The 25,734-nt window shown below is 40.7% G+C and overlaps 1 protein-coding gene across 2 annotated transcripts; it reads left to right on the top strand.

Annotated features, from left to right (window-relative positions):
* Positions 1-143: 143 nt before the first annotated feature.
* Positions 144-25,332, top strand: RNF20 (ring finger protein 20). 2 transcript variants are annotated; one of them, XM_029203308.1, is made up of 20 exons: positions 144-270; positions 1,315-1,469; positions 6,658-6,825; positions 6,932-7,079; positions 7,231-7,413; positions 11,231-11,349; positions 13,793-13,939; positions 14,114-14,191; positions 14,379-14,498; positions 15,839-16,018; positions 16,978-17,113; positions 17,437-17,558; positions 17,696-18,066; positions 19,297-19,414; positions 20,227-20,376; positions 21,932-22,144; positions 22,694-22,819; positions 22,987-23,127; positions 23,875-23,976; positions 24,230-25,332. In XM_029203308.1, the coding sequence occupies exons 2-20, from the start codon at positions 1,341-1,343 to the stop codon at positions 24,404-24,406; spliced, it is 2,928 nt and encodes a 975-aa protein (XP_029059141.1). In that variant the 5' UTR covers positions 144-270; positions 1,315-1,340; the 3' UTR covers positions 24,407-25,332. The 2 variants fall into 2 exon arrangements, with proteins under 2 accessions (XP_029059141.1, XP_029059142.1); XM_029203309.1 differs by lacking the exon at positions 144-270 and adding an exon at positions 4,091-4,165 and having other exon boundaries at positions 1,408-1,469.
* Positions 25,333-25,734: the final 402 nt, after the last annotated feature.

Raw genomic sequence — 25,734 nt, forward strand, 5'->3', positions numbered from 1 at the left:
CAAGCGTTACTAAAGAGAAGGCGCTTACTTCTGTGCCGGGGCGCCCCGGAAGTGCGTCACTTCCGCCCGGTTGGGTCTTGTGGTCCACTGCGCCAGGTTGAAGCGACTTCCTCTTTCCCTTCCCTTCTTCCTCTCCCTGGCCCCGCCTCCCGGAAGCCTCGCTTGGTCTTCGCTTGCGGGTAAGGGGTGAGAGGTGGGAGTGCTACGCGGACCTTGGTGAATAACTGCCCAGAGTTCTGCTCCCGGGCGGCGCAAGTTGGAAGAACTCAGGTTAGATCTCTGGCAAGGGTGGGAGGGACTCTGCAGGCAACGGGATCTCCACCCTCTCCCGCTCCCAGGCCTCCCTCTCTGGGGCCTGCAGTTGGCCCATCCGGAGGCTGGGGTCCTTGGCCCCTCTCGAGTAGGATTGAGGCCCTTGTCCTGCTCCTCTCTCTCCAGGCGAGGTCCCACTCAGGTTGCTGCCACCGATACCCGTCTCCTGGAGCTTGAATTGGAAGCAGAGTAATTCTGATGGAAGTAGTAAAGTGCTTTAGCATCTATTCCGCCTCCTATGAGCTCCGAAACCTTGGGAGGCAAGTAGGGCAGACAATATCTGTTCTCTTGCATTGTGCATATAGAGAACTCACTCTTCCAAGGCAGCATGGCTCCCTAAAAGTTAGAACTGGGATTCACACCCAGGTCTAGCTTCCACAGGGTTGCACAAATTCGTGGGGAGAGCGTTTGGAAATAGAGAAGAAACTGCAAATATATAAAGGAGAGCTAGCATTTCTGAGTGCATGCTTCATGCTAGGCATTATGCAGAATTCTTTCTGTACTTACTTATTCCTCATAAGGAGCATAGGAAGCTTATATTGTTGTTATTTCTGGTTTAGGAACTTGAGGCTCAGAGATGATAAATGACTTGTCCAGTATTAATAATTTAGTAGACATCTCCCAGGTCTCTTTCAGCTCTCTGATTCTCCCAACACTATAGAATTAACTTCTTTTCTAATCAAACTGAACTTTTCAGATGTTGACATTTCAGGAAATGAGACTCCTGAAATTTTTCTTGGTCTCTTCACCCTTTGCCCATTGGCTTATTTCTTAGCAGCATCCTATTTAGAAATTTGTAGTTCCGTAAATTCAGCTGTGACTCTTACTCCACAATTTTTCTCTTTCCAAGAGAAACTTAAGGATCATGTTGCTGAGTGTGGAATTGATGGATCCAGGTTAAAGGACTGGCCAGAAAAACTGCTAGTTTTTACATCACAGGTGGACCCTCTTTAGTTCTCTTTGCAAAACTTACCTAAGTTTCTGTCTTTTTTTTCTTTCCAGGAAGACAGCTATCATCTTGTGCCAAGATGTCAGGAATTGGAAATAAAAGAGCAGCTGGAGAGCCTGGCACATCTGTGCCTCCGGAGAAGAAGACAGCTGTTGAAGACTCAGGGACCACGGTGGAAACAATTAAGCTCGGGAGTGTCTCTTCAACGGTATGTGGAAACAATGCTGTGAGAGTGTGTTTTTCTTCTGTCCGTGGCCGCCTGAAAGTAATAATTTACGGAAGCCTTCTGGAGTAAGGGAAATTGATTTGAAAAGAAGAGGGAAATAAAACAGCCAGAAGTAGATGAAATGATGCATTGCTCATTTCTGAAGAAGAAATATATTGACATTCGATCTTTATTTTTAAAGGTATGTTTATATTTTCTGAAGATTCTGGTCCCTGATACAGCATTGAGGTATTTAGCATTATAGGTATTTAGTGAGGGAGTTATACACTGATTTTTCATTCATTGAAAACTTAGGTGCCAGGTACTAAGAAGCAATGTAGCAAAATCACCGAGAGAGTGTCTTCTTATTTCCTTGTCTATAAAATGTAATTACAGTACCTAACTCACTGGGTTTTTGAGAGGATGAAATGAAAGAGTTCCTGCTAAGGAATATTACCTTTAACATGGTAATGTACTATTAATAGTTTTTATTGGGCTAGACATTGTGGCTATAATGGTGAATAAAATAGATATTGTCCTTTCTGTTATGGAGTTGACAGTTTTATTAGACTGTTATACACCAACAGCTTATAGTAATGTTATATGTCCGTTAGACATCAGAAGCTCACTATAATAGGTCAGGAGTCTGTATTTTGGAGCTCAGCCATGGTGATGTGGTGTAAAAATGCTTCACATTTGTATAGCCTACAAAACCACATCTACTCTTTGAAATTGAGGATCAGAGAGAATATTAGGAACATTCAGAATAAATTGTTGATAAGTATCATTTCTGAAGTTGTCTGGGGTTCATCAGCCTCCTGTTGCCAGGAGGTGATTTTTGTCTTGGCACTGTCTCACGTCATGCATCCCAAGGACATATATTCATTCAATAATAAATATTTGTTGAGAATCTTTTATTTGCCAGACACTGTGCTCTACCCTAAGGACAGCCCCTGGACTTCAGCTTGTAGGTTGGCACTGAGAAGGGAACAGACTGTCATAATAGAGTGGGAAACGTGCTCTTCACAGGGATAACCACATGTGCTAAGGGAAGCACCGAACACACGTCCCATTTTGGACTTTATCCAGAAGGCCATGAGGAGCTACTGGAAGGTTTTAAGCAGGGGAGTAACATGCTCTGACTTAGGTTTGGAGAATAGACTGTAGGGGAGCAAGGGTTGTAAGCAGGAGTTCAGTTAGCAAAATTGTTTCCTCATTCCTTCTCCCTCTCCTCCCTCCCACTCTCCCTCTTTAAGGGTGGGGAGCTGGTGCATGTATCCACTGATCCCTGCCCCAGTTGGTTGAAGGTTGCCCTTGAAGGCAATAACTCCTCCTTTGCACTTTGAGGTTGCTGTAGTAAACAAACTGAGATTGTGGAGCAAAAAACTTTGAGACTGCAAGGTATGCTTGAAGTGGGACACTGGTAGGGTGACTGGAGCTGTCCACTGGAGGTGTGCTGAAGTCTGGAAGGCTGACAGATCGTGGCATGGGGCGCAAAAGTGTCTGCTACATGTAGGAGGCTGTTGCTGTAATCTTGAGGGATCACGGTGGCTTGGGCCACTGTGGAGGTAGTGTCGACAAGATTTGCTTGTGGATTGGGTGAAGTATATGAGAGGAAGGAGGCACGATGACCCCAGGATTTTGGAAGTATGCAGTTTTCACTAACTGAGCTAGGGAAGGGTATGAGAGGAGCAGATTTCTGGGAGCTGTGGGGGATGAATCATGAGTTTGAAACTGGACATATAAGTTTGAGGTATTTATTAGACCTATGAGTGGATAGGTAGTTGGATGAGGTGATCTGCAGTCTGTGGAGAGATCTGGGCTAAAGCTGTACATTTGATAATCATTATTTTTTTTATGGTATTTAAATCCATGAGACTATAGGCTCTCCCATAAGGAATGAGCATAGATAAAGAAGTCTGAGAACAGGACCCTGGAGCACTGCGACCCTTCACGTCAAGGAGATGAGAAGAGACTAATTGAAGAGGGACCATTGAAGTAGGAGGAGAATAAGAGAGAGTGGGGTCCCGGAAGTCAAAAGAAGAAAGTGTTTCAGGAAGAGGTTGATCAGGTGCTCCTGATGGGTTGAGCAAGGGGAGGACTGAGACTTAGATTTAGCCTTAGAAATTTCACTGGAGACTTGACAAGAACTGTGTTGGTGGAGTGGCGGCAATGGCAGCCTGACTGCAGTGAACTTAAGAGAATATGAGAGGAGGGAAAAGAGGGCAGAGGTGTTGCTTTGGAGGAGTATTGATGTAAAGCAGAACCAAGAAAATGGGGCCTTAGCCAGAGGGAAATGTGGGGTTGAGGGAAGGTTTTCTTAATTTGTTTTTTAAAGTAGGAGATATTACAGCATTTTTATTTATTGATGAAATGATTTGCTAGAGAGGGTAAAGTTGATGATGTAGCAGAAAAAGAAGACAGTTACTGGTGTGATGTCCTTGAATAGAAGAAAGAATGTAATACGATGCACAAGTGGAAGAATGGGCCTTAACTAGGAGAGGGATGGTTTATCGACAAGAAGAAAGGCAAGGGATGTGGGTTCAGATGTAAGCAGGGCAGTAGTGAGGGTTGTGGGAGATGGAGGTGGACATGCTCTTCTGATTGCTTCTGTTTTTTTTCAGTGAAATCAGAAGCAAGACTCATCTGAGAGTGAGGATGGGGGAGGAAGTTTTGGAGGTGCGAAGAGACAGGAGAAGGTAGGAAGTAGTCACCTTGAAGAGAGAACGGACTAGAGAGAGGGAGTAGGGCTGCTGGGCAGCACTGAGGACCTACCTGAGTCTGTGAGCATGAGTTTAAAGTGAGACCAGTCAGCATGGTGCTTTATGTTTTCTAGTCACATTTAGCTTCATGGATGTAGGTGGAGAGTTGGATGTTACCAGGCTTGGGGTTTTCAGCAGGCAAATATGGAGCAAGGGAGGAGAAGGTTATAAAACAGTGTGACTGGTCATGGAATTTAAGTTTGATAAGGAAGTGAGGAAGTGAGAGGAGTGAAAGACATAGGTACAGGACGAAGGTATAGGACCAATGGATTGTATAATAGATCCTGGAGGAGTTGAAGAATTGTTGGAGTTGATAAACTAGAGAGAGTGAGCTGGAAAAACAGGTGGTAACTGTAGAGAATGGGTTGTTTGAAATTGAGTTTATAGAGAACATCCAGGTACAGCTAAGACCACGAATAGGAATAACTGGGAGTTTGGTGACTGAGGAAGGTAAAGGACAAGATCATTGGAGGAGAGGAGGTCAGGATACAGGATCTGAGATACAGGAACGATCATCTATATGGGAATTGAAATCAGTAAGAAGTACAACATGAGTAGTATTGGAGAGAGTGATGACAAGCCAGGTGCTAAATCTTCAGGAAATGTGGGGAAGTGACCTGGGCATTTATAGGTGAGTGCAGCAAGGCCGGGTGGCAGGTGGTCCAGACCAATGGCATGAGCTGCAAAGCTAGGAGGTTTTAGGCAACAAAGTGGATAATGGCTTAGTGGCAGTGGAGAGCAAGGAGGACACCCACCTGCCTCCAGGCACAGGGCTTCAAAGCATGTGGGAGAGAAACAGCCATCACTGGAGAAGCCTGCAGGGAAACAGTGTTCTTATCCAGGTTTCAGGTGGAGCAAAGAAGGGGAAGGTGATGCTCAGAAAAGAGGTTAAACATATAGTTTATTAATAGTATTCATAAACTGGTACAGTTGGGAAGCTTTGACTGTTTTGGTGTATCGAGACTGTTTAACCAAATGGAAGAGAGGAAAGTAAAAGTGAAACGAGAAATTCGTGCTCTAATAAATGGTTCTTACTTTAAAATATTCATTAATTTCTCAGTAAAGTAAAAATGTAATCATTTCGACATGCTGTTTCTTTGTCTGAAGTTCTCCCTCCCTCCCCCCCACCCCCCATCCCCCCACCAGCTTTTCTTAGAGAGAGGTTAAAGATACTGAGAGGGGTACACAATTACTGATGGAGTGACGTTTTTGCAGAAACAGGAGAGAATGGGATCCTCAGCACAAGTTGAGGTTTTAAGAATATGGGCATAAGTTGGTAAGTTGTGTGGATGGGTTTAGGAGATAGGAAATTGAAGAACTTTCCATCTGATGGTTTCTGTTTTCTCTTTAAAACGGAGGCCAAGTCACCTGCTTAGTGTGATGTGAGAGGAGTGCCTCAGTGTAGAATAGGAGCTAGATCACTTGATCCAGAAAGAAACATTTCCGGGCAAATGATAAGATCTGCTCAGGTTAGAATTCATTTTATAAAGGCACCAGTCTCCCTGGTTTAATGACCTTATCTAGAAGTCTCAGCATACTGGGTATAGGAATGGAATAGTCTAATACGTGGATTAATTCAGATTGGGGTTTGTTCGCAGAGGTAGAATAAAAAGATTAAAGGCAGAGAACTTGAGGATCCTGATAGGCAGAAGTTTGAAGGAATGTATTATAGGGTATAGTCAAGGTATGGAAGATAGTGGAGACAGAGGAGAAAGGAGAAAATTCAAAATTTTGGAGATCCAGATGAAGACTGGTATATTGAGATAAGAGCATGAGCTATCTGGAAAGATGGTTTTATTCAGAGAATGGAAAGTTGGAATTTAAGATTTCAGATGTGACACAGTTCCAGATAATGACAAAAGTCTAGGATGTGGCTTTTGAAATGTCTGGCTGAAGCACAGTGAAGGAAGTAATCATTGGAGTTAAGGAATTCAAAATGCTGACAGTGTAGATGCTAGAGGATTGGATGGTTTGTCCACACAGGTACATGACCACATGTATATTGAAGTCACCAGATGTGTTAACGGGGACTGGGATACAGAAGGACCTGGTTGTCAAAGTCTTGAATAAATGACGGGCAGTGGTTAGGAGATAGCTGATTGATTGGGGAAGAGGGTGATCTAGCTGGATGGTGGAGCCTCACAGTAGCAGTATTTTGTGGATGTACATGTGACTAGAACAGTGAGCTGGGTGAAGTCAAGGTTCTAGTGTATATGTGTGTGTCATTCTTTCCTCCCATCATCACAGACCTTTACCTTTATTTATTTCTTCTGCTTCTACTTCTTATCCCATTATTTGCTGTAAGATTTTATTAATAAATATCTTTTTTCATAGGAGCTAAGTAATGCACATATTAGCCCCTGTTGAGTTTAACCACTGATTTGTCTAATTTCTTTATGGAGATTAATAAGACTGGTTTCCTGGGGCAGGAGGAGTTAGACATTCGAACACTGCAAGCCAAAAATCGCAAACTGGCAGAAATGCTGGATCAACGGCAAGCCATTGAAGATGAACTCCGTGAGCACATTGAAAAACTGGAACGAAGACAGGCCACCGATGATGCCTCACTATTGATCGTCAACCGGTACTGGAGTCAGGTAGCTAGCTTGTTTTTATCTGAGCATTGTAGTTCTCCTTAGCAGACTCTTTATTTCCAAAGTTGTTTCCTTTTGTATTTTTGTAACTGTACCTTCCCTCCTCCAGTTTGATGAAAACATCCGTATCATCCTTAAACGTTATGATCTGGAGCAGGGTTTGGGAGACCTACTCACAGAAAGAAAAGCCCTTGTTGTGCCTGAGCCGGAACCAGACTCTGATAGCAATCAGGAACGGAAAGATGACCGAGAGAGAGGTGAGTGTTGGTGGCGGATTTGCCACTTCATGCTTTCTGGGTGTTTGAAGTAGAGTTCGCTTTGAGGCTCTCCATTTGAGGGGAAAAAATAGATTTTGATATTTCCAGTTTTATAATATTAGGGGCTTCTTTTTTCCCCCTGTGTCCTCAGGGGAAGGGCAAGAGCCAGCTTTCTCTTTCCTTGCTACTTTGGCCAGCAGTTCCAGTGAAGAGATGGAATCTCAGCTGCAGGAGCGCGTGGAGTCCTCCCGCCGAGCTGTGTCGCAGATTGTGACTGTCTATGATAAACTGCAAGAAAAAGTGGAGCTCTTTTCACGGAAGCTGAACAGTGGAGGTGAGGCAAAAACCAGGAGACTGGAAGCAGAGGGGGAGAAATAGGAACTCACCTTTGTATGCTAGTTTGTAGTTTTCAGACTTACATATTTATTTTTAATTAAATTTCTTGGAGTCAGTTTTAATATGTCCTTGTTTTTTGTTTTTCTGTTATCACTAATATTTCCAAAAAAAGTTGACTCAGGCTTTAGAATTGTTAGATTTTAGTGTTTAAAAAGATAAAACAAAATATTATAGAGATGGAAAAGTGCCTATTTGAAATAAAAGTATTATTTTATGTTAACTAATTAGATTTAATGCAAAAACTTATATTTGTTCAGTGTAGTTAAGTATTTGTGTAGTTATGTTGCATCTTCTTTTTTGAATTTATTTATTTTTGGCTGTGTTGGGTCTTCGTTGCTGCGCGTGGGCTTTCTCTAGTTGCGGCGAGCGGGGGCTACTCTTCATTGCAGTACGCGGACTTCTCATTGCGGTGGCTTCACTTGTTGCAGAGCACAAGCTCTGGATGCACGGGCTTTAGTAGTTGTGGCACGCAGGCTCAGTAGTTGTGACGCGTGGGCTCTAGAGTGCAGGCTCAGTTGTTGTGGTGCACGGGCTTAGTTACTCCGTGGCACGTGGGATCTTGCCGGAACAGGGCTTGAACCCGTGTCCCCTGCATTGGCAGGCGGATTCTTAACCACTGCACCACCAGGGAAGTCCAGGTTGCATCTTCTTGTTTTTTTTTTTTTTTTTTTGCGGTATGCGGGCCTCTCACTGCTGTGGCCTCTCCTGTTGCGGAGCACAGGCTCCGGACGCGCAGGCTCAGCGGCCATGGCTCACGGGCCCAGCCGCTCCGTGGCATGTGGGATCTTCCCAGACCGGGGCACGAACCCATGTCCCCTGCATCGGCAGGCGGACTCTCAACCATTGCGCCACCAGGGAAGCCCCAGGTTGCATCTTCTTAAGTGCCCTGATTTCATGCTTTAAATAATAATCCTGGTCTAGTTGTAATATATTAATTTCTCTGATTGTCATTAAGATGTTTAACCTTTCATTTCTGAAAGAAATATGTCAAATGCAATGGAGGTTGAACCATTGGATGGGAAAATAAGAATTTTCTTACTCTGTAGTTTTGTTTTTTAAGATACTTGGGCTAAATTATCAATAGAATTAAAAGAAGAGGCATATTAAAGACCTGTGAATATTTTGTGGGCAAAGGTTTCCTTTGCTTTTCCAATAGGGTGTTTGTGTATTTCTGTATTTTATTATTTGGATAACAGGTACTTGTTTTAAGATATACAAATCAGAAATCACATAAAGTACACTACACAAGTCCTTCCATCTTACTTTCCAAAGACAGCCATTGTAAACAATATTATTCATGTCCTCCCAGACTTTTGTATTCATATATTACATCTACTTGTGTGTTCCCAGCTCAGCTGTGTCTCTTGGTGCAGTGCCTTGCCTCACTCTTCTTTGTTTCTCCATTTTCGAGCACTGTTTCTGGTGTCTAGTGGGTGCTTACATAATGGTGAATGAATGGCTATAAATCTTCCCTGTCACCTAATGTAAACCGAGCTGTATGTTACTCCTTTCTCCCTTGGCTCCACTTGAATAGTTAGAAGGTATTATTAAACATTAGTAATATGCCACACGGATATACCATATGCATTATGGTTTATACAGTATGCATGGTGTACCAGATAATATGCTATATGCAGAGGCTATGTCGTTATGAAACTTGATTTTATAAATGAATATCAAGTAAAGGAATTGCTGTATTTAAAAAGGAACTAAAATGAGTAACACATTAAACCGTACTTTAAAATTATTCTTTTTTTTTTTTTTTTTTTTTTTTTGTGGTACACGGGCCTCTCACTGTTGTGGCCTCTCCCGTTACGGAGCACAGGCTCCGGACGCGCAGGCTCAGCGGCCATGGCTCACGGGCCCAGCCGCTCCGCGGCATGTGGGATCTTCCCGGACCGGGGCACGAACCCGTGTCTCCTGCATCGGCAGGTGGACTCTCAACCACTGCGCCACTGGGGAAGCCCTAAAATTATTCTTTTTGATGGCATGCATTTTAAGGTAGGATTTAAGTTAGAAAATAAAAACATTCATTACAAGTTACAAACTGCTAAGCTATTATTTATAACATAAAAGGCAATTGCCATTGATAAGCTGAACGTTCTAAGAGATAAAAGGTGTATAAAGTATGAATTGTAGCATCAACTGTAACTTTTGGCGGTTCATTTTTTTCCTCATGTTTATTTGGTCCTTGATTCAAAAGAATTACATTTATCAGCTTGTTTATTAATTCACTAAATATTTATTGAGCTCTTATTGTATTCTGGGCCTTATTCTCAATATTTTAAGATATTAAGAGGACTAAAATTCAGCCCCTAGTTCTTAGCTTGGGTTATGAATCAGAATCATTTTGAGAGTTTTCGGAGCATACTCTTTTTTGGCCCTGCCCATGTTTATTCTTATTTAGTAGGTATAGGATGGGTCCTAGGTAATTTTAGAGGTTCCACAAGTGATTCTGATGGGTAATGTTGGTTGAAAACCGTAAAAGCCACCGCATGACCAACCTGTATTATGTTTCTAAGAGTGGTGCCAATTTTACTTCCTGATAACTGTCTCTAGGGGCAGTATATAACCCGAGAGTATGTGGTTTCATTTACTAACATTTGGATTTCAGCTATAGTATCTGTGACTGATTTTAAACATACTAATTTGGTATGATAAGTTCTGTAGATTTACTACCTTCTTTGTAAATAATACTGCACACTTTGGTTTTTTTTGTTTGTTTGTTTTTGTTTTTTTTTTTAACATCTTTATTGGAGTATAATTGCTTTACAATGGTGTGTTAGTTTCTGCTTTATAACAAAGTGAATCAGTTATACATATACATATGTCCCCATATCTCTTCCCTCTTGCGTCTCCCTCCCTCCCTCCCTATCCCACCCCTCTAGGTGGTCACAAAGCACCAAGCTGATCTCCCTGTGCTATGCGGCTGCTTCCCACTAGCTATCTCTTTTACATTTGGTAGTGTATATATGTCCATGCCACTCTCTCACTTCGTCCCAGCTTACCCTTCCCCCTCCCCATATCCTCAAGTCCATTCTCTAGTAGGTCTGTGTCTTTATTCCCGTCTTGCCCCTAGGTTCTTCATGACCATTTTTTAATTTTTCACACTTTGGTTTTTGAGCTTCAGGAGTGCCTCTGGCATAGTATGCCAGAATATGATAAGTAATTCTATGCTCTTGTCTTTATTCTTCATGATTTTATAGGTGCTCATTTGAACAAGGAAATTACTGCTCCCTGCCCTGCCCTGCCCCTCTTTCCCAACAGAGAGATGCTTCACATTGGTGTTAGTGAATAATAGGAATTTGTGACAGCCTTAGAAAATAGAATTTTATTGCTATTAAGTCTGACATTGATTAGAGATACTTCTGTCTTGTCTACAATTCTAAAATGCAGGTTTTTTTGGTGATTGTGCCTTATCTGAATAAAGTTATAGGACCTCTCCTTTTCTTTTCTCAAGGCATTTTAATTTTATAGAAAGGGATGGGCGTTAGGTGACCTTGCCTCTGTGTCTATCTCTACAGAAGCACAAAGTTGACTAATTTCCTTAAGCAAGTGCTTTAACGAAGGACTAAGTCCTCTATGCAAGCCTGGGTTCTTAATATGTCATGTGAAGATAATAAAAACCAGCCTACTTCTTGAAATTTTCAGGAAAATAAAGTGAAATAGCACGTTAATGCTTTGGTGGGATACACGGTTGTAAAATCTGACACTATAGATGCTAACTAAACTAAAGTACAGTTCTTCTCCTTCAGATAATCTGATAGTGGAGGAAGCAGTGCAGGAGCTGAATTCCTTCCTTGCACAAGAGGACATGAGGCTACAAGAATTGACAGACCTCCTTCAGGAGAAGCATTGCACCATGTCTCAGGAGGTACTTGACCAGAAAGGAGATGGCAGTTTCCAGTGGCCTGTGGCAGACATTGACTCAGAATACTAAGTGCTTCAAACATCATCTTACTCTAGAAAGCCTGTTTTTATACTGAAGAGCATGCAGGGCAGGTTAAAGCAACCAGCTCTGAGAAATCAAAGTCCGAGTAAAGGTTAAGGGAAGGAAATAATTGAACGTTTCTCCTTGACTCTGCCTCTGTTTAAGTGGACATTTTGGGATCTTAGTTTTTAGGAAGAATTACCATCATGGAGATTTGCAAAACAACACACCAAACCCCCAAATATTAAATTACTCCAAATATAAAAGACCATGTACAGTGTTACTGAGGAATAGGTTGGTAGAAATTTATCTGAGAATGGAGCAGTAGGAAATACTGCATTTATGATGACCTATGAACTTGAGGAATGTGGGTTTTCAATCCAAACTTGGACACACATAGTGCCACGACCAAACTATGTCAAGATTTGGGTGTTTGTTTATTGTATAAAATGATTGAGACAATGTGGTGATAAGCCTTCTGCTGAAATTTGACCTACCTTAGCTTGGCCACCCAACTCTTAGGCTTATTGGTAAGTTAATAGTTAACCGTTTACTTAGTGCATAGCACTTAAGTACTTTACGAATATTATCTCTCATGGTCAAATAACTCTCATTTTACTGCTAAGGAAACAAATTCAAAGAAACTGATGACTGGTCTGAGGGCACGCAGCCAGAAAGTGATTGAACTGTGATTTGGATGTAGGTCTGTTCAACTTCAAAGCCTATGTTCTTCATTATGTCCTCTTTCCTAAACTCCAGTGCCGGGGCTTCCCTCGTGGTGCAGTGGTTGAGAGTCCACCTGCTGATGCAGGGGACAGGGGTTCATGCCCCGGTCCGGGAAGATCCCACATGTCGCGGAGCAGCTGGGCCCATGAGCCATGGCTGCTGAGCCTGCGTGTCCGGAGCCTGGGCTCCGCAACGGGAGAGGCCACAACAGTGAGAGGCCCGCGTACCACACACGCACAAAAAAACTCCAGTGCCAAGGTGCATGCTGGGCTGGTTGCCTGGGAATCATTTGGGAAGTTTATTAATACTTCTCATCAACCTTCAAAGGGGTTAGAGTATAGTGGTGCTTATAAAGAAATTGGAGTGTAGTAAAAAAATCAGTATAACTTTCTGTCATGTTGTAAGGCATAAGCTAGGTGCTACCAAGATGAAAAGGTCTTCCTTTACCAGCCCTTTCCCAAATCTCATTTAGCATTACTAAGTTGGAGAGACATATTGCTCTGCTCAGCTGAGCTGATATCCAAGACGGCTCTCACGGCTGGTTGTTTTTTTTGTTTTGTTTTCTCTTGTTTTTTGGGGGTTTTTTTGGCCATGGCACGTGGCTTGTGGGATCTCAGTTCCTTGACCAGGGATTGAACCTGGGCCATGGCAGTGAAAGCACTGAATCCTAACCACTGGGCCACTAGGGAACTCCCGACTCATGGTTGACGCTGCCTGTCAGCTAAGAGCTCATCTTAGTTGTCCACTGGAGTGTCGCCTCTCCAACACGGATGTTTCAGTGTAGTTGGACTTCTTCCATGGCAGCTGACTTCTTCCAGAGAATGAGTGTTTCAAGAATATCAGGCAGAACCTGCATGGCCTTTCAGACATAGCCTTGAAGTTATGTAGCATCATTTCCACTGGGTCACCAAAGTTGACCCAGATTTAAGAGGAGGGGACAGTGACCTCACCTTTTGTTGGGAGGACTGTCAAAGAATTTGGGGGCCATATTTTAAAACCAACACAAAAGATATGTGTAGATTAATGTGGGCATGTAACAGTTTTATAATTAAAGTATTAAATAGCATTAGCTGTGTACATCTCCTAAATAAGCAGAGAACAACATAGATTTTTGTATCTTTATAGCATCTGATTCTAGATTGCCCTGGGCTCAGCTTGAAAAAGAATGGAAGTTTTCCTTCCATTCTCTTTGGGTTATCATTTGTTGGAATATGGGAAGGGAAAGTAGAGGGTAAAGATAGCTGTCTTTTCTAAATAAATATTTGAATTTTTATCTCCTAAAATATTTGTCTGGTAAAATCAAGGATGTTATCTTTTGTCTCTTAAAAAACATATTTTCTGATGGGTTTGTGGTCTATATAGGGAAATGGTGCTTCTCAGAGGTAGAAAAATTATTGAATCTTAAGTAGTCTTTTCTTTGTGAGAGTTCTTATAGACTTGTACAGTTTTCATAATTGTGACTTACCCAAAATGTTAAACCTGTGATTTCAGTTTTATACTCATGTGTTGGGAAGAGGGTGAAATAGCTTTTACTTAAACCTTTTCTTTAATGACACATAAGCAAGGGTTAATTTTGTGGGATTTGGGATATAAGGCATTCCTTTTCTAACCTGGTCTTTTTTTTGCTGTATTTTTCTGAACACCTGTGTTTGGGATGTAGTTCGCCAAGTTGCAGAGTAAAGTGGAGACAGCTGAGTCACGAGTATCTGTCCTGGAGTCCATGATTGATGACCTGCAGTGGGATATTGACAAAATTCGAAAGAGGGAACAGCGACTTAATCGACACTTAGTAGAAGTCCTAGAACGGGCAAGTGCTGTTTTATTCATAGTTTGAAGACTAGAATCATTTTAAGGAGTCTACTCAGAAAGGATGAACTTGGGTAGTAGTACTTGGAGAAAAAATGGACTTCTTTGAAAGTACTTTGGTTATCAGACTAAACTTTTAGGGCCTCTCACTAAAGAATCTTTGTCTTCTCCATAGGTGAATTCAAAAGGTTATAAAGTATACGGTGCAGGGAGCAGTCTCTATGGCGGCACAATCACTATCAATGCCCGGAAGGTAAAATCACGACTCCCCGAGGGTTTGTTTTTTTGACCTGGTGTCAGGAATTGTGTTAGGTATTGTGTTAGTGACAACGTGGGGTTTTGCTAGAAGAGTCTATCAGTGGAGCTGGAAGCTTAGGAATGGGAATGATTTAGAAATTCCTTTTCTTTACTCTCATTTTGCTATTTCCTCCTTTTCCCAGTTTGAGGAAATGAACGCAGAACTTGAGGAGAACAAAGAGTTGGCTCAGAACCGTCACTGTGAGCTGGAGAAACTTCGGCAAGACTTTGAGGAGGTCACTACGCAAAATGAAAAGCTGAAGGTAGGAGACACAACTCTGAGGGGCAGTAAAATGAAACTTTTTGCTGATAACTCACATATGTGTTGTGAACCGTCATAATTTATTACGGAAAAGAAAAATGTAAGTTTTGTTGCTATATCCATTTATTTAGTTATATATATACTTAATATTGGTACCCTGCCTTTTCTGAAAAGGATTTAAAGCAACCTACAAAAATACATTGGCTGAATCAAAGTGCACTAACTTAAGAATTGTTGAGAAAAAATGAGGAGTAGGGTGAACTAGGGTGAGGATCCAAAGTGGGTTTTAAAAATGGGGCTTGTATACAAGATACATGCAAGAAGCATGTAGCTACAGTACGTAGGCCACTCCCATGTCAGTAACTGCTAAATGTGGGCCACAGAAGTTGCCTCTGCAGCTTCTAACTGCCAAAACAGAGAAAGAAACATGGTCAGTGATCCTGTTGGTTTTCAGACCTGCCCATTAGAATTTTCTCTCCCTGGTTCTTGGGGAGAAGAAAGTAGATTCCGAAAGTCTTCCCCCCTCTCTTTCAGTCACAACCACCTATCTTTTATAATTTTATTTGTTTCTAGGTAAATATATGAATAAAGATGTTTGAACTGAAAAAAAAAAACAAAAACAACCTGAGTTGAATCAGTTGATGTGTTTGGGTAATTAAAGTAAACAGTTACTTAGGAGAAGCATAAGTTGTTTTTTTTTTGTTTTTTTTTTTTTGTGGTACGCGGGCCTCTCACTGTTGTGGCCTCTCCCGTTGCGGAGCACAGGCTCCGGACGCGCAGGCTCAGAGGCCATGGCTCATGGGCCCAGCCACTCTGCGGCATGTGGGATCTTCCCGGACCGCGGCACGAACCTGTGTCCCCTGCATCGGCAGGCGGACTCTCAACCACTGCACCACCAGGGAAGCCCCATAAGTATTTTTGATACAATAACAAAAATACTTTTCTCTGTGACTGTCAATAAAGAGAACAAGTTAGTGGCTAGGGTCCTCAACTATGTTCTTAAAATAAGTATCCTGACAAATTTCATAGTGCTCTTCTCTGTCCCTAGATCTGACAGATTTCATAGGGCTTTTCTAGTGTCCTTGGATCTAGGTTGACACATAATGTAAAACATGTATGAATTAAAACAATCGTTGGGTGGAAGAATACAGGTACCAGGTACCACCTCTTGGAGGGTCTAATTTAAGTTAGGATAGATTTTATTGTAACTAGAGGAATAGGTAGATAGATTTCATAAAGTTTGTCTCAGTTGCACAAGACGTCAGAGAGTTTAAGATTTTATTTCCAGGCTAGCATCCTAGATTCTGCTTCTGACTTTTCTTTTCTTTGGGCCCTCCTAAGGTGGAATTGCGGAGTGCTGTGGAGGAAGTGGTCAAGGAGACTCCAGAATATCGCTGCATGCAGTCACAGTTCTCTGTCCTGTACAACGAGAGCCTGCAGTTGAAAGCCCACTTGGATGAGGCTCGGACCCTACTTCATGGCACTAGGGGTACCCACCAACGCCAAGTTGAGCTCATTGAGGTAACAGCCTAGCTTTGTCTTCTGTATATAAGCTTCCTCCCTCATAAATTTTATAATTTTACTCTCTTCTGCTCAATCTTTTATTCATTCAGAAAACATTTATGGAGTGGCTGTAGGTCTTTACTCTGCTAGATGGTGGGCATCCTGCCATCAGAGATCTTAGAGTCTAGTGGGGAGAACAGTATCCAGTAGAATGCAGTGTGTTGCAATAGAGTATATCCAAAAGGTGCAGTGATAAAGGAGACAGAACATCTGATTTGACTGTGGAGCCGTCCTGATTCCACTTGCCAAAGTGCAGTATGACTCTTAAGGATAAATACAAGCTTACTGGTAGATAAAAATAGGAGAAGGGCATTCCCAGCAGTGAGAACAGCAGATGTAAAAAAAATAGTTTAGTATGGCTGGAGTCTAATGTACATTGGGGAGAATAGTGTATAGAAGCTGTATCACTGCTTACAAGCCATTATATCATATAATGGCATATGTAAATAATTTTTTTAAGGCAGAAACTTTCATTCATGTGTTCACTTCTGTATTTTCCATTGCCTTTAAGGTTATGTTTATAGTAGTTTGTCTTTTACTGTGTGTCTGCCAAAGAGTTGAGTATATCTTACTTTACTGTTTATATACTGTTTTCTTCTTTAGTTCTCCAACCAGGTTGTAATATTCTCAGTTAGGAGCCATTTCCTATATTTCTTGAGTCTCCTACTAGTTCTCAGATCAGTGTTTTGTAGCTGTCTGGTGCTCATTAAGTATTGATTGAATTGGAACTTTTCAGAGTAATCCCTCTTTTCTTGATGTTTTCTCTTTTTCTCCTTAGATCCTTATAGATCAAGGATCTATATACGTAGATAAGGATCTTGATCCTTATAGATCAAATTTAGAAAACAATAATAGAATATGATGACATGTCCACATTTTGATAAGAATTTTTGATTGGTTCCTTTTTCTGTGTGTAGCGAGATGAGGTTAGTCTTCATAAGAAGCTGAGGACCGAAGTGATCCAGCTAGAAGATACACTGGCCCAGGTCCGCAAGGAGTATGAAATGCTGAGGATAGAATTTGAGCAGACCCTTGCTGCCAATGAACAAGCAGGTACAGTTACTCTGGCTCCACCCTGTAGTTCGTCTGCTGCACATGCGTTCCTTGAAAGACACAGCGTGGTCACCAGGGTTTGTTATGGAGCTCAGAAGTCCTAAACAACCTTAATTCAAATCCTGTCATTCATTTTGGTTTACAGCCTGGGTGCTTGTTTTTTAACTCAGATTGGCCAGTTTTGTTTTCATCTTCTGAGAAGGAATCTTCCTTTTGTCAAGTCTCCCTGTTTCTCAGAGGTCCCTCATGTGTTCTACACTTTCTCTCCTTGTGCCTTTGCCCTTGTCACACTTCTTTCTGACATTGCTATTGCTGTATTTAAGGCCCCATAAACCGGGAGATGCGCCACCTCATCAGTAGCCTCCAGAATCACAATCACCAGCTGAAAGGGGAGGTCCTAAGGTATAAGCGGAAACTGAGAGAAGCCCAGTCTGACCTGAACAAGGTAACCAGGAGGAGGAGAATAAGTATTATTTTCTGTTAAGTTTGCAAAGCTGTCTTGGGGTGAGGAGAGTGGTGTGGTCACCACTAAGTGACCACTAAGTAAGTGTGGGTGCTGCTTTCCTTTCTCTGCCCTCCCAGACACGGCTGCGCAGTGGAAGTGCCCTCTTGCAGTCTCAGTCCAGTACTGAGGACCCTAAGGACGAGCCTGCAGAGCTAAAACAAGATCCTGAGGACTTGTCTGCCCAGTCCACCGCATCGAAGGCATCTCAGGAGGAAGTCAACGAAATTAAGTCCAAACGCGATGAGGAAGAGCGAGAACGAGAAAGGAGGGAGAAAGAGAGGGAGCGAGAAAGAGAGCGGGAGAAGGAAAAGGAGAGAGAACGAGAGAAACAGAAACTAAAAGAGTCAGAAAAAGAGAGAGATTCTGCTAAGGATAAAGAGAAAGGGAAACATGATGATGGAAGGAAGAAGGAAGCAGAAATTATCAAACAATTGAAGATTGAACTCAAGTAAGAGCAATGTTTAGAGTAACTGTTTCTGACTCAAAAGCTAAGGTTAGGACATCGTGCATGAAATGTTTGAATGATGGCATGGCTTATTCAATAATTGTAATGTATCAGGTGTAACTAAATGTACAATTAATGTACACTTCTTGATCAAGTGTACGACTTCAGTGGCCTGTGTAGCTATTGTATACTCTGGTTCAGTGATCAGGTCTCAGTAAACCCCATTGTTGTAGCCTTATTCTTCATGAATCCAAATTAAGGAAAAGGATGTCATGATTGAGGTAACACTCATGAGAATTATTGGAAGTAAATACTGCTGTTTACTAGATTTGGGCAAATTGTTGGCATTAATTATAATTTAAATTATAGTAGGTAGAATATGTATCGCTATAACTTGAACAGTATTGATCTCTTTGCCTGGCAGTTAAGTAGTCTGTGTGTATATCAGATCATTTTAAGAGATTTCTAGGAGGTTTACTCCTACAGGCATTGAGACAGACCTTTAAGTCAAGAAACATTGCCGTAATCTCACATATCGCCGCTTCTCATCCTGCTCAGCCGTACCTTTTCTGATAGAACCGGTTCCTTCTTGCTCCCCATTGGTCATGGTAGAGTGTTTATTGATGTTTGGATTTAAGGGACTACTGTGCTCAAAACATTTGAACTTCTTTGGTATATAAAAGGATAGTTAAGAGGTTTGAAAATTTAGTAAGATAAAGTTTTAGCCTTTAGCCGGTGGTTAATCACTCAGTTGTCAAATCTAGGATTAGCAGTATATTTTAAACTTTGAATTTTCTCCGTTTTTTTCTCTCTTCCTCTTGCTCTCTTTAAGGCAATTTTTTTTCCCTCCAAGTGTGGTATCAGAATTATTTGGGTGACTTACTTAAAATACATTCCTGGACTCCATCCCAGACCTACAGAGTCTCAGTTTCTAAGAGTGGCGCCCCAGAACTTTGCCTATTTAACAAGTGCCATAAGTGTTTATTTTATAACTATGTTGGAGAACTTGGTCTGACGGGAGAAATGAGTCTTTTATACAAACTTACTTTTCTATACTTTCTGAGTGTATCCAGAAATCTCTTGATAGTCTGTGCAAAAGTTTTGTCTTTTAGATGTGTTATGTAAAGTGTAAAATAGAACTGTTGTAAAATATTTTGCATAATTCAAAATTCCCCTGCTCTGATGCCCTTTGTTTTCTCATTACACCATTCCCCTCTACCACCCTCATCATAGGAAGGCACAGGAGAGCCAAAAGGAGATGAAACTATTGCTAGATATGTACCGCTCTGCCCCAAAGGAACAGAGAGACAAGGTTCAGCTAATGGCAGCTGAAAAGAAGTCTAAGGGAGAGGTAATCTAATCTGCCATTACCTGTCATTCTGGTCAAAATCTTCCATTTGTGGGATTTTCCTTCACACTTCTGAAGGCTGTAGTTTCTTTAAAGTTAGCATTTAAGACTTAGCAACATTTTCTTCCCTTTCAAAGACCATCTAATATAGAGACTTCCAGATTTTCCACTAGGTGGTAAGGTATATCAGAATTACGGGGTATAGGAGTAACCTTTTCAAACTTTTTGTTCCCCTTTGTGCCATATAAATCATTGTCATACTGATTTTCTTTTTCTGGTTACTTTTGGGAAGAATGCCTTGTTCTTTTAAAATTGGGAGCCTAGGAAAAAAAAGGGTGAGGACTATTCTAAAGAAAAGTACATTTGCGCTCCTCAAGAATGCCGCTTGCAGGGCTTCCCTGGTGGCACAGTGGTTGAGAGTCCGCCTGCCGATGCAGGGAACACGGGTTCGTGCCCCGGTCCGGGAAGATCCCACATGCCGCGGAGCGGCTGGGCCCGTGAGCCATGGCCGCTGAGCCTGCGCGTCCGGAGCCTGTGCTCCGCAAAGGGAGAGGCCACAGCAGCGAGAGGCCCGCGTACCGCAAAAAAAAAAAAAAAAAAAATGCCGCTTGCAGAAGCGTGTGACGTTGGAATGGAGTGATGTTAAAGCAGGGTTGTGATGTGGTGCACTAGTGTATCATTTGTCTCCTTCCATAATCCTATAAAGGTTCTTTTGGTGTTATGGGCCCTCCATCTGTGCACAGTATTAATTGATTTTTGAAATTGTATTATAGCTTTTTTGTTTTTCTTTTTGTGTGATTTCTTTCCTCCTATAGTTGGAAGATTTAAGGCAAAGACTCAAAGATCTGGAGGATAAGGAGAAAAAAGAGAACAAGAAAATGGCTGATGAAGATGCCCTGAGGAAGATCCGGGCAGTAGAGGAGCAGATAGAATACCTGCAGAAGAAGCTGGCCATGGCCAAGCAGGTGGGCATACTTTCTTTATTTAATGAGCTTTTTAAGTAAATTTTACTTGATAAGTAAGTTACTGACAGTGAAATTTGCCCTGTCATTCCAGTCTTTTTTTTTTGGTTAATATTTTTTTCTCCTATATGTTTGTTTTTACATTGAAGTCTCTCATCCTTCAGTTACTTTGTTTTGTGTATTTGTGAGGAAGGAAATTTACTTCTATTTTCAAATGGATAGACAGTTATTCAAAAACTGTTTCTTGAGGGATGTATCGTTTCTCTGCTGATCTGCAATCAGGGGATGTAATGAATATAAAATTTTATAAAGAGATATAAAATTTTATACACATTATGATTATAAATACATGAAACCAAGAAAAACATGTTCCCCAAATAGGTTACAAATAAATAACCAATATGTCAACTGTAGTGGTTTCTGGATCATAGAACTATAGAGACTTGTCCCCTTCTCATAAGGAACATATATTTCTTTATTTTTAAGTCCCAATGGATTTTATTAACTTTCGATAATAAAGATACCAAAAATGGTTGGAAAAACCATATAGGTACATAAATAAACCAAAGTACACATGGGTATTTAATATGTGCAAAAGATATAGTTTTAAATCAGCAAGAAAAAGGAAAACGATTAAATGTGGTGGGCAAAAACAAAATAATTTTGGAAAAAAGTTGGAGATACATTTGAACACTCTACACTAAGATAATTTCCAAATGGAACATATATATAATGTTCAAGAAATCCATAAAAGAACCAGAAGGAAACAGATAAATTTCTTTTTAAATTTGAAGTGGAGAAGACCTTTCTAACTATTAGTAAAAGTCTAAAAAATATGAAAGATAAGATTGATAATTTTGACTTATAAAAAAGACCACACAAAACTTCTTCTACATGGCAGCAAAGCCAAAGGGTAAATGAGAAACCTGGAAAAAATATTTCTAACTCTTATCATGAAAGGGCTTATCTTTCTAATATATATTTAAAAATCCCCAAAAAATGATAGGGAAGAAAACTCAAAAGCCCAATAGAAGAACAGACGAAAGATATTAATAATTCATAGAAAAACAAATGGCTCTTAAAAGTATGAAAAGATGCTCTGTAATTTATAATAAGACAAATGTAAATTAAAACTATTTTTACGTTCAGTTTTTCACCTATCAGATTGTTATGAAACAGATGTTTTCAGAGTTGAAAAGTCTGTAGATTCAAGTCAGTATTATAATTGTGGAAAAGTATGAGAAAATGTGAGGTTTTATGATAGAAATTTTCTTAACCAACTCCTACTTGATCAGTTTGCTAGATTATGGTGTGTATAATTTTAGTCTGCTTCAGCTGACCTCAAATACGGACCAATTAATGAGCATCAGACCAACAATCAATGCCAATGGCTTCGGATTCCTAGGGCTAACCTAGTGACAAAACTAAGCTTCTTAAAACTGTCTTCTCTGTCACTAGGTTATTTCCATAACAACAGTAGGAAAGTTTAGTTTCCTGTGTGCATTTCTTTGGAGTTAGAAGATTCCATTAAAATGAAGGTTCTTCATTCTTATTTTAGGAGGAAGAAGCTCTCCTCTCTGAGATGGACGTCACAGGCCAGGCCTTTGAAGACATGCAGGAGCAAAATATCCGTTTGATGCAGCAGTTGAGGGAGAAAGATGATGCAAATTTCAAGCTCATGTCAGAACGTATCAAGTCCAATCAGATCCATAAGCTGCTGAAAGAAGAGAAGGAGGAGCTGGCAGACCAGGTTTTGACTCTGAAGACTCAGGTGACTAGAATGAAAAAAGCTTTCCAGAATCCTGTTGAAATAGGGTGCTTTCTACACGAAGATACAAGTAAAAAAAAATGATTATTGTGGCATTTTTTGTAACAGGAAAACTCCCCAAAACTAATGTACATGATTTGGGTACTGGGAAATAAATTATACATCCCTACAGAGGAGCACAATGCAGCTGTTTAAACAAAAGTGGATCTGCTAATAAGGAAAAATGCTTAAATATATCATTAAGGGATTCATCTATTTACCCCTTTGGTGTTAAAAATGTGTATGTCTTTGTGTGCACGTGCTGTGTATCTTAAAAATTTCTGTAAGGCTGCATGAGAAGCTGTAAGAGTGGTTACCTGATTACTTCTGAACGTTGGGATGAGAGAATTACCATAGTCTTGCATGTAATTTGAAAGGTTTATGGATAAAATCAGTAATAGTTCGAGTTTTCTAACAGATTCTCTTTTGTGGGCCTGTGGATTAACAGAGCCTATTCAATTTTTTGTGTTTTTCCTTCCTGCTTGTGTTAAAATGTGATTTTCTTTTTCTAAGGTTGATGCCCAGTTACAGGTAGTGAGGAAACTGGAAGAGAAGGAGCATCTGTTACAAAGCAACATTGGCACAGGGGAGAAGGAGCTGGGTCTTAGGACCCAAGCCTTAGAGATGAATAAACGCAAGGTATGATCGATTACTCTGTGGTCTAAAGTAACAGTTAGTCTTCAGAGGAACAAATAAGTTTAACACTGATAAAATTACAGGTTCACTTTATTCCTTGGGCTTGGTAACATTTTGTCTCACTGGAAATAAGTGGTGATAAGATAATGTTGTTCATACATCCCTCATAGGCAATGGAGGCAGCCCAGCTTGCAGATGACCTCAAAGCACAGTTGGAGTTGGCTCAGAAGAAGCTACATGATTTTCAGGATGAGATTGTGGAGAACAGTGTCACCAAAGAAAAAGATATGTTCAATTTCAAACGGGCCCAGGTCAGTTGTTTTTTCTTCACTTTTTGCCTTTTAGGTATTTTCTGAGCTCTAAGATGACCTATGTTACAAAAGAGTCATTGGTCTGTCGTATCAATGTGTCATTTCCTATTTAACTGTAAGTTCCTTGAGTGAAGAGATGGAGTCTGTTTTCTTCACTGAAAGCTATCCCCAAAGCCTATCATGGTGCCTGCCACCTAATGGGCATGAAATAAATACTTATTTATTTAAATGAATGAGTTAGTGAAATCGTAAAGAAGTAGCAGCAAAAAAAAACACTAGAGAATTTTAAAGTTCTTCTTTAAATTCTTCTACAATTTTTTCTATTTTTTGCATGCCAACTGTTCCTCATGCTGCCTTTCTATAGTTATCTATAAGTCTGTAAATTCTGATCCAATCTATCTTCAGCCTAAAAACTAATTGCCTTAAAATAAGGTGGCCTATCAAGTTTTCATCTTTTTTTCTTTTTTTAAAATTTAATCGCTCTAAACTTAGACTGGAGTTTTGCAGAACTGAACTGACAGTAGTTAGATGCAACTGAAGTTTGGTGATAAGATTGTGGTTGCCTGTTCCGAAAAAAAAGAAAATAGCTTGTCATTTGCAATTCTCTACATCCCTAAAATATAGTTAGGCATGAAAGGACAGAAAGTCCTTTCTTTCTGCAACAGAAAGTTCAGGTTGGAGCAGTTAATTTTTCTCAAAAATGACAGATCTGGGGGAGTGTGTAATGGGTATGCTATCCCACCACAGGAGGACATCTCTAGACTTCGAAGGAAGCTGGAGACCACAAAGAAACCAGACAATGTACCCAAATGTGATGAGATTCTGATGGAGGAGATTAAGGATTACAAGGTTCGAAAAACTGCCTCAGTGATTTGTGTGTGTTTTTTTGTTTTGGCCTACAGTGGCCTACTAACAGATTAGGATAATAAATACTGAACCTCTTTACTTGAAGGTAACAGAGAATGCTTTATTATGTGTGTGTGGTGGGGGCGTGCGGTGCTATTACTGTCTTAGTGCTTAGTGGATTTTTTGCTTATATATAAGAGCCATTTGGGTCCTAAACCTTTATGGTTGCTCTGACTGTGATTTCTTTTTTTTCTAGGCACGCCTGACCTGTCCATGTTGCAACATGCGTAAAAAGGATGCTGTACTTACCAAGTGTTTTCATGTTTTCTGCTTTGAGTGTGTGAAGACCCGCTATGACACCCGCCAGCGCAAATGTCCCAAGTGTAATGCTGCTTTTGGTGCCAATGATTTCCATCGCATCTACATTGGTTGATCCAAGCCAAGAGAAGAAGAGGGGCAGGCTGGACAGGCACTTAGTCATTAACCACCAAACCTCTACCTCTTCTCTCCTTGACTGTCACCCACAGGGCAGTTTGTCCGTCAACTCCCTTTCCTTCACAGACTTTACGTCCGGGTTCTCCTCACTAATTCCTAGGTGACTTCGGGAGGAAAGGACTGGTAATGCAAGTCTTGGGTTTTAGAATGAATTAGAAACAACTTTTATTTGTCTTCCCTACCAGCTTTGTGTATTTCCTGCCTTTAGACTTTTCAACATCTTCAGGCTTTTACTGTATAATCTTGGATTGTCCATTCCTCCTGAAGAAGTCAAATTGGTATTTTTGACACAGAGAAAGAAACAAGAGTAGAGACACATGGCTACTTGCAGTGGGCGGTGATCTTTTAGAAATAAGCTGTCTGCAGGCATAAACAGTACTTGATTTGGGCAGTAAACTTTTTGTAAACTTGGATTATAAAATGGTATCATCATGCTACTTATTCCTGGATAGTTTGAAGCCTTAATGAAATTTATGTCCAGGATGATTCAATCCATTTCCTGTTCACTAGCTAAGTAATTTGTTAAGGTCAGCTGGCCTCCTTGTTACAGTTACTTAAGTTTTGAATGTTCTACTCATTGATGCCTTTAAATTTCTCGAGGCCAGAATAATTTCAAATACTATAGCCCCTTTTATCTTATAATGAAATCAAGATTGGAGAGGATGGGGCACAGGGCTGCGATGGTGAAGAGATCTTCTGGGTACCCTGGGGTCTCGATACAGGGAGGCCTTGGTGAACTATGAATTATTCTCATATGCCTCTCCAGAGGGGTTGTCGTCACTCCTGTTTTCCAGAAGATTCTCTGTAATGTTTCTGTAGGACTTTATACTCCACAAGCTTCAATTAAAGCAGGATTCAGTTTGCTTTTGTGTTCATGTTTTCCTTTGAAATTTTTCTATTTGTCAGTATTAGTTGATTTTATACCTGCTGTTTTAGAATTGAATTCTCTTGAACAGAAATAATCAACTTAGATTAAGGGGCTAGCTCTGTTTAAAGTATTTATTTCTCTGATTAATTGAAGCACTTTTCTCCCAGTTGTTTTATTGAATCTGTTCTGCGGAGTGATTATGCCTAAAATATAATGGTTTATTTGACTATTTAGTTCTCTCTCATAGTTCGCTATGGGGGTAAGAGATTGTGATTTGTTTTCCAGAGGGTATCAGACTGCCTGGCACTTTAGTTTTAGAGTTCTTGAGGTATAAGATTTATAGTAACCAGAAAACCAGAGGTTTTCTATATCTCTGGTAAGGGGTTGTGCAAAATGGA

Source organism: Monodon monoceros, unplaced genomic scaffold (genome assembly GCF_005190385.1).
Source record: "Monodon monoceros isolate NGI ecotype Baffin Bay Population unplaced genomic scaffold, NGI_Narwhal_1 Super_Scaffold_5, whole genome shotgun sequence".
In the NCBI taxonomy this organism is placed as follows: domain Eukaryota; kingdom Metazoa; phylum Chordata; class Mammalia; order Artiodactyla; family Monodontidae; genus Monodon; species Monodon monoceros.